General features: G+C 42.4%; 1 protein-coding gene across 1 annotated transcript; it reads left to right on the top strand.

Annotated features, from left to right (window-relative positions):
• The first annotated feature begins 762 nt into the window (after positions 1-762).
• On the top strand, positions 763-14,560 carry LOC116221474 (protein mono-ADP-ribosyltransferase PARP14-like). The gene is made up of 10 exons (XM_042708470.1): positions 763-1,199; positions 1,294-1,382; positions 6,595-6,634; positions 6,724-6,984; positions 7,205-7,357; positions 9,705-9,779; positions 10,124-12,573; positions 13,074-13,182; positions 13,376-13,456; positions 13,559-14,560. The coding sequence occupies exons 1-10, from the start codon at positions 1,019-1,021 to the stop codon at positions 13,942-13,944; spliced, it is 3,825 nt and encodes a 1,274-aa protein (XP_042564404.1). The 5' UTR covers positions 763-1,018; the 3' UTR covers positions 13,945-14,560.
• The last annotated feature ends 1,534 nt before the right edge of the window (positions 14,561-16,094 follow it).

The raw sequence follows: 16,094 nt of genomic DNA, 5'->3' as shown, positions 1-16,094 counted from the left end.
CATCAACCAGCAGCAGTTCATACACATGTTCGAGGAAAAGCCATATAAGAATAACAGGTGCAGTTTAGGAGTGAACATACCTCATCATTCCTGTCTTTATGTTAAATTCTTTGGAATACATCTTACCTGTTCAAAGTGCTGTTTGGAAAAGTCTTTAGAGTGAGTCCTTTTCTTTGGCCTGTTAATAAAAAGATAAATGCTATGTGAGCAGCCTAAATAAACAATGCTATGATGATTTGAGCATGCATTATACCAGGAGGTTAACAAGGTGCTCTCCTGCTGCTTGTTATGACAGCTGAGTTTACATTAACAACACAAAATCAAGTTCACACGCAAAACACAAACAAATCATTTCTTTCAAGATTTAAAATTTAAGAGAGTGAGTACTTAATTGAACCACATGTCATTAACATACCTAGTCTCTGCTCAGATTGGAGATGAAGATTTTCTTCAGCGATGGATTCTCTTCGCGAGTTTCTCCGGCAGTTGTCTTTCTTTGTAACTCTTTTGCTGTCGCTATTACTTCGGGACTTTCGGGGAAAGTAGGATGTCTATGCAGCGAATAGGGTTACAGATGCGCTCCTTAGCGCCATATACCGTCGGGGAGTTTGCAAAGTAAAGAACGCGTCTCTGCCCAAAATCTTATTTTTTTTTAGCGTGAGAAATTGGATGTGTGGCGTGAGTGCGTGTGAACATGCAAAAGCGTGTGTCACACGGCGAAACCGTGAGAGTTGGTAGCTCTGCTTAGAGGCTGATGCCTTCTAAGGCCAATGAGGTTTTCAACAGCAGTAACACATTCAATTAAAATAGACAGGCCCACTCATTTATTTCGTTTTCGTTCTTTGTTGTTTTCATAGTTATACCAACACATCTATGTATTTTAAGCAGTTATTCGGTTCAAGTGAACATCATTTAGCATTTACCACTCCCCGAGTTGACAACCTGAAATGAAAATGAAACTTTCTATTTTTCAAAAAAAGCTGACTGGTCCAGTCAGAAGGCTTCCGATGCGACCAAGATGGATGACTATCCATATCGTGTTTTAGTAGAAGGTGAATGGTCACCTAGCCACTGTAAAGTGCTTCGGCAAAAACTTCAAATATACTTTCGAAGTAAGAAGAAATATGGTGGGGGTGACTGTGTCGTGGAATATGAAGATAAAGCAAACTCAGCTACTATTGGATTTAAACAAGAAGAGGGTAAGTCCTGCACTCGACGATATGATCACTTCCATGAATAAGTGTGGCGCTTAGTGTGGCTGAAGGAAAATGTTTTGTCTTTTTAAAATCCTAGTCCTAGAGCGGGTTCTTCTCCACACGCAACATGAAATCACCATTGGCAACGAGCAGATTAAGCTATACCTCACCACGGAGAGGAAATTGGTAAGTTTGTGTGTTTTGTTGAGGTGATATAATAGACCATGTCATTTCAATGCGATCAAATCGATGAAAGTCGAGATATCCTAGAATACCGTCAGGTCAGGGGAGGCCTAGCAGGGGATATCCAGAGTCTATCCTACTATTCATACATAGGCTAGTGCTCAGGACAGTGCAGCAGAGGAGAGGTGCAAGGAACACGTGTTTTCTTTGGAAGACATAGAACTCATTAATAATAATTGCTGAGGCAGATCTTTGTTCCTTCTCCGTGGCAGTGGAATACAGGTAGGTCTAACAGAGTGAATATCTGTGCTGTCAGATTGTAACCGGGAAGGGACTTTTGTTTTGAAAATACAACTTTTATTGTGAAGCAGGAAGTGGTCCTCATGACAGGAAATACAGGAAGTCAAGTCACTTAAGCACAGGTAGTGTGAGTGTTTGGAAAGCATATGGTGACTGCTAATGGGGGACTTAACCTGCTGGCCACTACCAGGGATGCTACTGGTAAGACAATGTTTGATGTTATCTGGCAATCTATTGCAAAAGTGTGCTTTAGTGTTTGAGTTTTGTGGTAGTTTACATGCACTGTTGTTTGTGTATTTGATGGAGTGCTGTATTTTATGTTTTGTTTCTTGTAAAGGTTTTCAACCTGATAAGACGTGTTGCATTAAAGAAGTATTTGAACTCAAATAAAACAAAGAAGAATGAAGAAACCGTCAGAGTCGTTACCATTTTAACCCTGTTGATGGCCAAGGCCTTTTTCAAGTTTGGGCAGAAGTTAAAAAACCCCTGATAACTTGACAGTTGAAAACCAAAGCTGATTGATAACCAAAGAGCTGCATCAAGACTAGAAGATTATTGGCTTCAGTGAGTCCAGAGTGTGGATGCAGAGGAGAGTTGCTAGACAGCAAGGCTATTCAAGAGGCATTGGGAACCCAATCAGTTAACCTAAATAAATAAGTTGGAAGTTAAAGAGAAATCACATTCAAGATGGCAGCCGAAGCTCTCGGCAAAACACTGGATCAGCTTAAGAAATACAGGATGGTTGCAAAGACCTCCTTAACCAAGCAAGCTAACTATCTCAGTCGGAAAGCAGGCTATTTAACTGAGTTAGAACTCAGACAAGAATTTGCAAAGCTCTCTGCCGATTCAAGGAAAGTTATTGAGGCCAACGATGACTACAGGACTGGGTTAGAAGCAGAGCTAGCAGCCAAAGAAGATGGTAAAGATGATGTGCTAAGTCTGGAGCAAGATGCAGACCTAAGTAAATACGGCAGTGAATGTGAGCAAAAGTTCAATGACGTAAAGCAGATTGTTCAAACCAACCTGTGGAGCAGATATGGATCAGAGATGCTAGAGGCTGCTTTTGAAGAAGCAGAAAAAGCCTGTAGGCATACATATGGACTACCTGTGGAAAGCAGTAACTGTGAAGGATTTGAAATCCAACATAATGTAGTGGGAAAGTTGATTAAAGAAACATCTGACGCATTCGCAGCCTGGGAGTCATGGATTCCTGCAGCAGAGGAAAGAGACTTTCGAAAGCGAAGCAGGGAGCTGAGAGTAGCTTACAATGAGCTAGACATGAGAAAAGGTGAATTTGCCAGAGCCCGGAGAATATCTGTGGAGAAGCAAGGCACTGGCGTGAAACAAGAACACACTGGACCGACAATACCAGTAGTGAGAATTAAACCAACCAAACTGCCCACGTTTAGCGGCTGCAAAAGAGACTTCCACCGCTGGAGGACAGACTGGGAAAGCCTTCAGAAGCAGGGAGAGCCAACCGGTTCGCCAGAGGTAAAAAAGATTCAGCTTCTTGATAGTGTGGAAGAAAAGATTGTGAAAGATCTCCGTTTGTCGACTTACAGCACAGCTGATGATGTCTTCAGAGTGCTGGCAAATAGGTATGGTAACAAATGTGCCATTGCTCTAGAAATTGTTGATGAGCTTGAGAAGATTCAGCCAGTCAGAGGAAATCAGCCGAGAAAAGTAGTAGACCTTATTCAGACCATTGGAAAAGCTCTCGCTGACCTCACAGACCTAGGAAGTACCGGCGCCATCAAAAACCCACTGGTGGTGAGGTCTTTAGAGAGCAAGCTTCCTGAGGGTTTGAAGAAGGACTGGCTGATGTTCATGGTGGATCCCAGCAATGATGTCACTGAAGATAAGCACTTTGACATGCTATTAGCTTTTCTGAAGAAGCAAGAGGAGATCTTCGAGAGGCTAGAGCACCTACAAATCACAGACAAGCCAGAGAGTTCAGACAAAGCAGAAAGGACATTTAACAAAAATATGCCTCAACTCAAGCCACAAAGGGTGAAGATGCTGAGGATGGATGCATTATCTGTGGGGATGAGAAACATAAGGACAGGATTTTCTTCTGCAAAAAGTTCAGGGCTCTGAAGTTATCAGAAAAGGAAGCTGCTGTGGAAAGGATTGGTGCATGCAGGGAGTGCTTAGGGTGTCATGAGTATGATGATGGCTGCAGAGACACTTACCTGTGCAGGAATGTAGACTGCAAAAAGAGAGGCTCCTCAGATCACCACTTCTTTCTCTGTCCAAGAGGGAACAGCAAGAGGCGTGAACTTGAGAAACCTCAAACAGATGACAGAGACAAAAAGAACTTAACTGAGGAACAGAAGAGATTCTTGGGTGAACTTACCCCCGAGTTAGCTGAGAGGTGCAGGAAGGCCTTCACCAATAATTCGTCGAACGTCAGCTGTCCAGCTAAGAACCAGGTGAGCCTCCTCAAAGAAAGTGGATTGAGAGAACTTCCCGTCATTATGATGTTAATGGAAGTGACCGCTAATGCAGGTCAAAAAATCGGAGCCCTGGTGGATCTGGCTTCAGACACCAACTACATTACTCATAAAGCAGCCAAAAGATTGAATCTTAGGAGTGAGAAGATCACACTAATTGTGCATGGAGTGGGTGGAATGGCTACCAAAGTAGCCACAAGAAGATACCTCCTCAGAGTTCGAATCAAAAACCTCCAAGGGAACTGAGAGGGCCCATGAACTAATCTGTTATGGGCTGAAGGAGATCGCCAAAGTTCACCGAGCTGTCAAGCCTGAAGAGCTGACGAGATTCTTCCCAGAAGTTGAACCTGAGGAGCTGAGGAGACCTGAGCAGATTGAGTTGCTCATAAGTCACAGAGAAGGGAGACTTGCCCCACAAAGGGTGAAAGTTGTTGGAGATCTCGTCTTGTGGGAGAGCCCTCTTGGAAAGACAGTGGGCGGAGCGCACCCTGATCTGTTTGAGCAAGTAAACATGACGGCACATGAGTCAAAGACACACTTTGCTCGTTCTATGAGAACAGCTGCCATCAAATATGAGGAGATCCCTGCTGAGGTCCCCTTCATGACCAAGACAGTTCACATGCAAGACACCATCGGTGAAGCTAGGCATACAGCTGCAACTCACCGTGACGTCCTTGAGTGCAAGGAGGCGCGAAGGATACTGGAGGAAGACAGCTACACAGATGATGTCCTAACATCCCACAATAATGCAAACAGACTGAGCGAAGTGACCAAGGAGATTGAGGAAATTCTGCAAGCAGGTGGATTTTCTCTGAAGCCATGGGTCCAGTCTACGCAAAGTGGGAGGCAGGAAAGGGGAGTAGCAGACACCACAACGAGGACACCCTCTGAGACGCACAAAACATTTGTCCTGCCAAGTCAGTCAGCTGAGGAAGTGGTAACTGACGCCAGGGACAGCATCAGTAAGCTGCAGAGGAAGGCCTTTTCAGCAGTAATGACAAGAGGTCAAGTGAAGAGATGCCGAGGGGTCACCACCCAGGACCACACCAAAGCTGAAGACTCTGTTGAAAAAAATGATACTGACCCAACCCACCTGATTGTCTGCCCTGATGCATCGGGAACTGATCCAGAAATGAGACAGGGTGAAGTTGTGCTGAGAGTAGCACTCTCAAACTCAGCCTTCAAAAATCTTTTGGAGGTCAATAGATTTAGCTGCTTGTCCAGGCTGGTGAATGTCGTTGCTTGGGTAAGACGGGCTGCTGATAGCTGGCTAGGCCTTAAAAACCAGACTCCAAAGAAATCAAAGTGGGAGGCATCACCCTCAAAAGAAGAGGGGTCATATGAAGTGAAAGATGAGGTGAAGAAGAGAGTGAGGCTGAAGGTGTGGGGTATCGTGTTCAGTTGCATGGCATCCAGAGCCATTCATACTGACATTGTCAGTGACATGTCCGCAGAAGGATTTCACTCCAAACTCTCTCCTGCTGGGGCGAGCTTGAGAGGAGACCCAGGAGACTTCCAGTTTGAGGGTTACCCCTACAAAAGGCTGAGAGTGATCCAGTCGGAGGTGAATAAGTTCTGGAAGAAGTGGTGTCAATTGGCAGGCCCGAATCTCTTTGTAAGGAGCAAGTGGCACGCTCCAGAGAAGAGTGACGTGACCTCCTTGGGTTCTGGCACCAGGAGCTCAAGTGGGAGGTGTGCTGTCAGATTGTAACCGGGAAGGGACTTTTGTTTTGAAAATACAACTTTTATTGTGAAGCAGGAAGTGGTCCTCATGACAGGAAATACAGGAAGTCAAGTCACTTAAGCACAGGTAGTGTGAGTGTTTGGAAAGCATATGGTGACTGCTAATGGGGGACTTAACCTGCTGGCCACTACCAGGGATGCTACTGGTAAGACAATGTTTGATGTTATCTGGCAATCTATTGCAAAAGTGTGCTTTAGTGTTTGAGTTTTGTGGTAGTTTACATGCACTGTTGTTTGTGTATTTGATGGAGTGCTGTATTTTATGTTTTGTTTCTTGTAAAGGTTTTCAACCTGATAAGACGTGTTGCATTAAAGAAGTATTTGAACTCAAATAAAACAAAGAAGAATGAAGAAACCGTCAGAGTCGTTACCATTTTAACCCTGTTGATGGCCAAGGCCTTTTTCAAGTTTGGGCAGAAGTTAAAAAACCCCTGATAACTTGACAATCTTACATGACAGTAATGTTAAATTAGGATTCCGGAACTCTCCCAGTCAGCTGACCAACACTGGCACCACCCATGTCTACCATGAGTTATACCTGTATTCTATTTGAAGCCATCCTGCATTTGAATTAATTTGAAGCCATGACTAATCATCTTGGCATTTTTCTGTGTGACATTAGGAGCTGGAATATAATTTCCATAATTGTCCATAAAGAAAACTTGGCTTTGTAGTCTAGGTCTGAAGCAAGTTGTTATTTGTTTGTTTTTATCTAAAAGGAGGCAAAAGGCGTGCCACCTGTTGACAACCAATCTGCTGGTATGTAATTGCACCTGTACTGTACTTTGACCCATTTTATGGCTAATTTTGGTATGGTAATGGTTAATACATGATTTTGATATTACCAGATGGAAAGAAAACTCAATCCCAGTCTCAAGATCCTCAACATGAAGATCCCAGTGCCTCTGGTTCTATTGAAGTTCAGGAGGAGAGAGTTGAAGACACCTATCGGCCCAACGCTGTTGTTGTGGAGAACATCGCTGAAGATATGACCAGGGACCATCTTGGACTGATAGTGGAGAACATCACTGGTATTTCTGAGGATGACTACAGTATGGAGCTGATCTATGAGTCTTGTGTTGCTGTTGTAACATTCACTAACCCTGATGGTATGTATTTAGTTCTGTTCAATTTGCTTAGGCACTACAGCTCAGATGAAATATTGCTTTAGTGTTTTTGTATATTATTTTTATATACATTTGTTTACTCTGAAAATGGTATTTTGATTATTTATTTTAAGGGAGATTGCATGTAAAATGTGATTCTGTTATCTAATCACTCTTAACGAAATCATCATGCCATAATTATACTACAATTCCTCTGTTTCAGATGTGAAGAAATTTCAGACCAAAGCCAAGCTCAGCAAAAAGTTTCAGCATTACAATCTGACTGCCCGTGACCTGGAAAGAACCTGCTGTTTGAGGATGGAAGGTCTGCCACCTCAGGTTGAAGAAGATCTACTGGGTCTCTACTGTGAGAAATTTAGAGTTGAAGTAAAGAGTGTCGCTATGAAACCCGAAGAAAACGCTGCTGTTTTCACATTCCAAAAGGCGAGAAGATAACACCTGCTACAAGTATTTTGTTGAGAGAAAAATTATACCAGACTAAATTCTTTTCAATATTCACATTAGCCTCTGAAGAGGACTGCTCACCATCCTGAATCACACACACACACACACACACACACACACACATACACACACACACACACACACACACACACATACACACACACACACACACACACACACACACACACACACACACACACACACACACACACACACACACACACACACATTTACAACAGGGTTATTATAGTTAACAAACCTAAGACTAAAACTAGCAGGGAAAACTAATTTCATAACACAAAAACTAATTTAAAGCTATAATGAACAATGCAACACAAACTAAAAAAAAAAAGAATTGCATCTGTCCAGCTGTTATTTGTTAATTCTAACACTTTCACAATACATTTCAGATGTTGTGACCATGTTGAACACACAGCACAAGATCTGCAAAGTTGAAGTCAGCATGCATCCATACTACAAGTCACTAGGTACAGCACTGTATGGTAAAGACAGACCAAGATGGAAGATTCCAGACTCTTTCCCTGTAAGCATCCACCCAGCACTGTATGAGTTTCTCTTGAAGGAGAAGCTCCCATCTCACATCAATGACCAGATGCAGGAACACTTCTGCCAGCTGAGCATGGAGAGCACAGACACTCTGCTCAGCCCACTTCCAGCCCTGCTGAAAATGAAGGGACTCACAGCCAAACACATAGACAGCTGGAAGGAGAACACCTTAGACGCTTTCCACCGCATCATGTCCAAGTACGCAATACTTGAGAAGGTGATGAACTCAGATATGTGTGGCTCAGTGGCAAAAGAGCTGCGGTTAGTTGTGCAGGACAATGTTGTCATAACAATGGATTCTGTAAATGGGCAGTTGACGCTGGCAGGGATGTCGAAAGACATAGAAAACCTGAGAGAGATAGTGGATGGTATTATTCAGAAGGCAACGGATCACCTTGAGCAGGAGAGGAACAGTGTTTCAGAGGAAATGGATTTGCCTGCTGACATGTTTAAACTCCTGCAACTGTCAAAGGGCGTACCACCTGTTGACAACCAATCTGCTGGTATGTATTGCACCTGTACTGTACTTAAACCCATTTATGGCTTTTGCAGGGCATGGCATAAAGATAGCTGAGGGTATGTTAACACAAGATAAACAAAGAAAGCAGTAATAATGAGGAAATAAACATTTTAATTTGTAGGTTTTATATTGGTAAAAAGTAAGTAAAATTTGATATTTAATAAAGAAAGTTTGGTGCACTTTGCACTTTACCATTACATTTTACATTTAGTCATTTAGCAGACGCTTTTGTCCAAAGCGACGTACAAGAGAGAGAACAGTCAAGCTAAGAGCAATAAAAAACCTGGTGTAGATTCGATGAGAAATGTTTTGGGGGGGGGGGGGGTGTAGGTATTCATATTCAGTGAACTGCGAACAGGTGCGCGTGCCAGAAGGGAGCGCGAGATTCAGTGAATTGCGAACAGGTGCGCGTGCCAGAAGGGAGCGCTAGTGCATGGAAATATTAACGCGAAGTTGCCTTGCATCACCAGTGCAGACCACTATCAGAAGCTGAAAGCACGCCTGCTGAAGAAGAGAAAAGGTCGAGGCTGAGACGTGGCAAAACAGCGAAAGCGGGCCATGAAGACACTGGTGGTTCAGGCAAAGAAGAAAAAAATGATCTGGTTCTGAGAGTTACGAACTGTAATGTAAATTGTTATCTTTGCCAATAAAATGTATTAAAATTAGGGCTGTCAAAGTTAACGCGTTAATCTATGAGATTATTGTGGCCGAGATTAATGCGATAAAATATTTTAAGGCAGTTAACGCAACTTTGTTTACTTCCGATGTGCATTGACACATGGCACGAAACCGCCGCGTGCCTGCAGTCAGGAATAGGAGAGACCGAGACGGTAGTTGAAGATGGAGAGAGCAGAGGGATTGTTGGGCGGAACGTTTCTGTTTAAGAGTGAAAATGACGGAACAACCGACAAAACTAAAGTTGTATGTAGCATTTGTCAAGCTGAATTTAGCTATCGCCTTAATGCAAAGCACCCGACAGAAAGCAGTCCCAGGTTAGATGGTCGCCAACCCACAATCCATGACTTCACTAGGAAAATAACTAGACCAGTCCGTGAAAAGGTTACCAACGCTTACGCAGTTTAGATTGCCGGTGACTGTCGGCCCATCAACATAGTTGAGGACGGTGGGCTGTCTGAGGTGATTCGAATTGCTTCAGGGGACAACTCTAAATTTAGAGTTGAAGTACAGAGTGTCGCTATGAAACCCGAAGAAAACGCTGCTGTTGTCACATTCCAAAAGCCAGAAGGTAAAACATGCTACAATTATTTTGTTGAGAAAAAGATTATACCAGACTGATTTTTTTCAATATTCACATTTAGCCTTTTAAGAGGACTGCTCACCATCACATACACACACACACACACACACACATACACACACAAAACCATTTACAGGGTTATTATAGTTAACAAACCTAAGACTAAAAACAAAACTAGCAGGGAAAAATTATTTCATTAACTGAAATTAAAATAAAAACACAAAAACTAATTTAAAGCTACAATGAACAATGCAACACAAAGTCAAACAAAAAAGAATTGCATGTTTCCAGTTGTTATTTGTTAATTCTTACACTTTCACAACACATTTCAGATGTTGTGACCATGTTGAACACACAGCACAAGATCTGCAAAGTTGAGGTCAGCATGCATCCATACTACAAGTCACTAGGTACAGCACTGTATGGTAAAGACAGACCAAGATGGAAGATTCCGGACTCTTTCCCTGTAAGCATCCACCCAGCACTGTATGGATTTCTCGTGAAGAAGCAGCTCCGATCTCACATCAATGACCAGATGCAAGCACACTTCTGCCAGATGAGCATGCAGAACACCAACGTTCTGCTCAGCCCACTTCCAGCCCTGCTGAAAATGAAGGGACTCACAGCCAAACACATAGACGGCTGGAAGGAAAACACCTTAGACGCTTTCCACCGCATCATGTCCAAATACGCAATACTTGAGAAGGTGATGAACTCAGATGTGTGTGGCTCAGTGGCAAAAGAGCTGCGGTTAGTTGTGCAGGACAATGTTGTCATGACAATGGATCCTGTAAAAGGGCAGTTGACGCTGGCGGGGATGTCGAGAGACATAGAAAACCTGAGAGGGATAGTGGATTGTATTATTCAGAAGGCAACGGATCACCTTGAGCAGGAGAGGAACAGTGTTTCAGAGGAAATGGATTTGCCTCCTGAAATGTTTAAACTCCTGCAACTTGATGGCCTGTTACAGTACATCACAGCCTCCTGCCCCCAGGTATCCCTCGATTACAAATCCAGCATCAAGAAACTGGTCCTCTCTGGCTTAAAAACTGAAGTTATGTCCGTTAAAACCTGGGTCCTTGAGAAGAGAATGCAGATGAATAAGATGGCAGTGGAGCTTGACCGTCATATAGTGGACTTCCTGAGGGCAGTGGACAGCGAGGTGGTATCTGATCGTCTCTTCTTCTCCCATAGAATCCATGCCATTTATGTGATCAAGGAAGGAGCTGTGGTTTTGACTGCAAGCTCAGAAACATCCCTGAGTGAGTCTATGCAGAGGATGAAAGAGACTCTCGCATTTAGGGTTCTCACTGTGGTGGATCAAGAGGTACTCAGAAAGTCAGAATGGAAGACTCTGAACACTGAACTCCTTAGTTTGTACAACACATCCAAGGAGATCACACTGTTGATAACTTCAAACAAACCTGACAGTCTTATCATTGCTGGCTTTATTGAGCCTGTCAAGGAAGTCAGCCTGACTCTTGAAGAGTTCCTGCGAAATCATGATCACAAAACAATTGTGGACACTGTTAAGGTAAAATGCTGTGCTGCAGCAAGGTTCATTAAAGAGCATAAGTCAGACGACTGGAAAAAGTTTGCCAAGGTTGGTGAGGTGGTGGTGAAATTCCATCCAAGACGCCAACTGATCAACCTGTCAGGAGAGCGTATCTATGTTAAACCTGCTTTGGATGCTTTTAATAGGATGGTGACCAGCTTGTTTATAGATGAACTGAAAGTCTCTAAGCCTGGAGCAAAGAAGTACTTCCAGGAACAAGGCAGCTTGCTACTATCAATGATGTTAAGGGACCATCGTTGTGTAGTTCTACTTCAGGATGATGATATGTTGGAGGACACAGATGATGATGATGATGATGAAGGAAGAAACAGGACATTCTCAGTATCCCCTGACTCTCAGCAATGTTACTGTGAGGTACAGATGCCTTGTGGGTTGCTCATTGCAGTCAGCAAATCAGATATCTGTGTGTTTCAAGCAGATGCAGTGGTGAACTCTACCAACGAAGACCTGAAGCTCATTGGGGGTTTGTCATTGGCCATGCTAAATGCTGCTGGCCATCAGCTCCAGAGAGACTGTGACAGTTACACAGCCAGGTATGGAAAGCTTCGCCCTGGAAGTGCAATTATCACAGAGGCAGGACGTCTGCCCTGCAAACATGTTGTCCATGCTGTCGGCCCACGGTTCTCGGCGACTGACAGACAGACAGCAGTGCAACGTCTTAAATCTGCCATCACTGAAAGCCTGGACAAGGCCTCGGGGGCCAACTGCACTTCCATCGCAATCCCAGCAATCAGTTCTGGAATTTTTGGATTCCCACTAGACCTCTGCACACACACCATTGCCAATGCTGTGCGTGACTACTTTGAGAACTGGAACCGGAATTCCCTGAGCAAAGTCTACCTGGTCAACAATGATGACAAAACTGTGAATGCGATGGTTCAGGCTGTTGAGAAGGTATTCCGTGACATGAATCCAAGATCTGAAACTCCTCATGCTCTGTCCCAGAGACATACATACAGGGGGAGAGGCAATCGTGGGTCAAGTAATCAGGGGGGAAGACCTGAGCGAACTAAAGGATGGAAGAATGAAACGTTCAATGATTTTGAATCAGACAAATATAGAGAGGGAGAGAAGCAGTGGCAGAGCTCATTCTCACGGTCACGTTCAGAGAGGTTGCCCACACAACCAGATGCACCGGTAGTCTTGGGGAGCAAACTTACACCTGTCAAGATAGTCCTGAAGAAAGAAAAAATTCAAGATGCATATGTAAGTGTGTCATTTTTCTTAAAGGGAAACCTAGGGAGTTTTCAACCTGGGCCCTATTTTTTTTATCTTATTGGGTTCAAATCTTTTACTAAGTCAATACTGTTTCGATTTCAATCGTTAATTATCCCTAGTAAATTTTTGGACCCAAAAAGTTCTCAAAATAGGCCAATATGCAAGATTTTTATGATGATTGTTTAGTAATGATTCAAAACTACATGAATAGTTTTTATTTCTCAAAACTACATGAATAGTTTTTATTTATCAATTTATCAACAACATGCAAAGTGCAGCAAACCAAAAATACCTGAAGGGATTTTATTATTTTCAAAAATAATGTATTTTCTTTTGATACACTAATGCAGAAGATGGCAAATAACTCTGTTGAAAAGAATACCTCAAACTTTTGCACAGTGCTGTATATGACAGATGTAGTGTAATGTGTTTGAATGATTGCCATAGGTTATAATGTGCACTCACAGTGTTGAATAACTGGTTTTTAGTGCTTCAGGAGGGCATTCAAAGGAGAAAGACCAAGAGAGAGCAAAAGTGAACCTCAAGGCAAGAGAACCGGTCATGGCCAACAGAAGCAGAAACCACAACAGTCTTCAGGTAACATGTTCATTTTTAAATCCTACTTGCTTCTGTTTGATGATTTTGGCTTGTGTCTTCTGTATGTTTCAGTGTTTCTTCACTCTCAGATAAGCCAGAACACAGAAAACAAAGAACAAGTGAAATGGGGTGCATTTTTTCCTATTAGAGACTTTTTAAATTATTTGTATTATTATTTTGTTTTGCATTTAAGATACATTTACAGACTGGTTTTCATCTGGTGGTACTGAAAAACTGGCATCTGCTGATGAGGATGTTTTTGAAAAAATTAAGGGTAAGAAAGCCAGAACACAGAAAAGTGAAATGGTGTACATTTTTATCTTTTACAGACCTCTAAATTATTATTATAATTTTTTTCATTTACTATCTCATACAGTTACAGGCTGGTTTTCATCTGGTGGCACTGAAGAACTGGCATCTGCTGATGAGGAGTTTGTCATGGTGGGTGAAGAGTTTGCTCCCGCCATATTCCAATTCTGTGGAGAGACGGCCCAGGAGGTCAACAGAGCCAAAGACTGCGTGACCAGTTGGATCATGAAAGAGCAGACTTCTACTCAGATCCAGGACCCACTAATTAGTCGTTTCACCCAGGCGGATAGAAATGAGCTTCAGAATCTGCAGAAGGAACTGACTGTCAGCATCAGGGTGGAGAGGAGGAACATTGACTCCATCATCTACCTGGAGGGCTCGACTCGTGACGTGTTCAAGGTCGAAGGACGAATCAGACATATGATCCGGAGGGCAAAGATGGCATTGTGGTAATTAGGTAGTTGTAAACATTTAAAAGTACTTAAAAGCTTTTGTTGGCAACTAGTTTTGATTACAATAATCTTCATCAAGTAATTGTGATGACTTATGGTAATGTTAAGAACACACAAACATGCCTGTCTTTCCCAGTGGCTACTCGGGTTATTGTCAATAAAGTTTTTCTCGGTCAGAAACCCTCTTAAAATGTAAAAAAAAAAGGTTTTACAACTGTTCAGCTTTTAATAGTGCCAGCCTTGCTGTTGTTGTTTGCAAGGCAAGTTTGTTGGTTGTTAGCTAGTTAGCTTCCCAGTTTTAGACAAAACACTGTGTCACAGGTGTCTTTAAGATAAGAAAAATAATGTAGGAAATACTGAAAATTAAATGTGGTTGGTTGCACAATGAAGGGGATATTTTTATTCTGTTCCAATTTAATATAGAGATTTCAGTCAGATGTTGTATTTTTTATTATTGTTTTTTTAACTTACTTAATTAAAAAATATAAATTTCACAACAGATATTTTGCAATGCAGTTATTGCATTTTCAGCCCTCTTGCATCAGCTTTTGTCATAGCATAAACACATGGATGTCTACGAAACCTAATGCAATGCTTAAAGTGGCATTATGTAGGAATTGCTAATCGCTAACGAGATGCTAGCGGCTAAACCTAGCGAAACCTCTTGAAATTTGCTTACTTTGACACTATGACAAACTAGTGAGTCAACAACTTTCCTAACACAGTCAAACATCAAGCAAGTGCAACACAAGACAAAGCAAGACGGCAAATAAGCTACTTACTAGTTCGGCAGACAGTAGTAACCGGGCGGCTTCAGGTAAACCTACATAACCCAGTAATATGCCTACAGACCCTGGTATGGCAATGGCACGGAGGCGATTCTCCATATTAAACGTCATTGTAGCGCCCCAATTTTTTCTAGCTGTTATTTCAAGGTAAAACTGCTAATCCTAACCCTAACCCTGAAGAACAATTCCTACATAATGCCACTTTAAGTCCCTGATATTGTAGTGTTAGCTTGAGTCGTTAGCTTCAACCTTAGTGAATTAGATCTGCGAGCGCAGAGACTGACATACTCTCTCGCGAAAACTTGGTCACGCTTGCGAAAACCTGAAATTCACTCGAATAGACGTTTCCTCGCATGTGTGAGTTTTGGCACTAAACTGACGCCATATTCTTTTCATACAGAAATTACTTAGCTTACATTACTGTATTTTTCCAGTTCCCCGGTGCTGCGTATGGAAATGGCGCCTATTTTGCTGTTGATCCCCAATCAGAGGATATAGGCTATGCCAAACCTGATGGCAAAGGACACAAGCGCATGTACCTGGCAAGAGTTTTGGTCGGAGACTACACTCAAGGATCAGGTGGCCTGCTAGCACCTCCTCCTGGATGGAAACCCGGCTACTGTTTGTCTTTTCAGAATCAGCTCTTGGTTTGATTATGTGTACATTGTCGTCTGTGTTAAATTGTGTTTTTTCCCCAAAATGATGAACCTACGTGTATGGTGTTGCTTACTAGTCGGGAGGACTTTTCATGGTGATAAAATATAAACAGAAAGCTTTGCTCTCAGTCAAAATGTACTTGATGCACTGATGAGGATTTCACTGTGTACTTGCTGTAGAAGTAGTTGAAACTTAATAAAAACTCTAAATTCTAAATGAATTTTTTTTTTTTTTAAGATTTATTTTTGGGCTTCTTGCCTTTAATCAGATAGGATAGTGAAGGTTTGACAGGAAAGGAGCTGGAGAGATGAGGTGGGGAGTGGGATCGGGAAATGACCGCGGGTCGGATTCAAACGCGGGTCCCCGTGGGCGTTCAAGCCTGTACATGGTCGGGCTGCTGCTTGCGCTACAACTCCCCCAGTCTAAATGAGTTCTATTGAAATTGAATAAATCACTTGTGACATTGGCAGTCTTTACATGTGTCTTGTGTTTGCTGTGGTAGTTCTGCTCTGATGATGAATATCTCTCAACATGCAGCTTTGACAATTACCCAAAGCCTGTTAATGAATGAATGAATGAAAAGCTGCTTCAGTATATGACAACTGCCATTAACTAGTAGGCCTCTGAAGAATGATTTTATTGTTAAAGAACAAATACCAATGTATTACAGTTATTCATCAGCTTTCCATGGCATGTTCATCCATTT

Source organism: Clupea harengus, chromosome 8 (genome assembly GCF_900700415.2).
Source record: "Clupea harengus chromosome 8, Ch_v2.0.2, whole genome shotgun sequence".
NCBI lineage: Eukaryota > Metazoa > Chordata > Actinopteri > Clupeiformes > Clupeidae > Clupea > Clupea harengus.
Note: the sequence above shows the minus strand (reverse complement) of the source record. Positions and strands in the feature narration are given on the sequence as shown.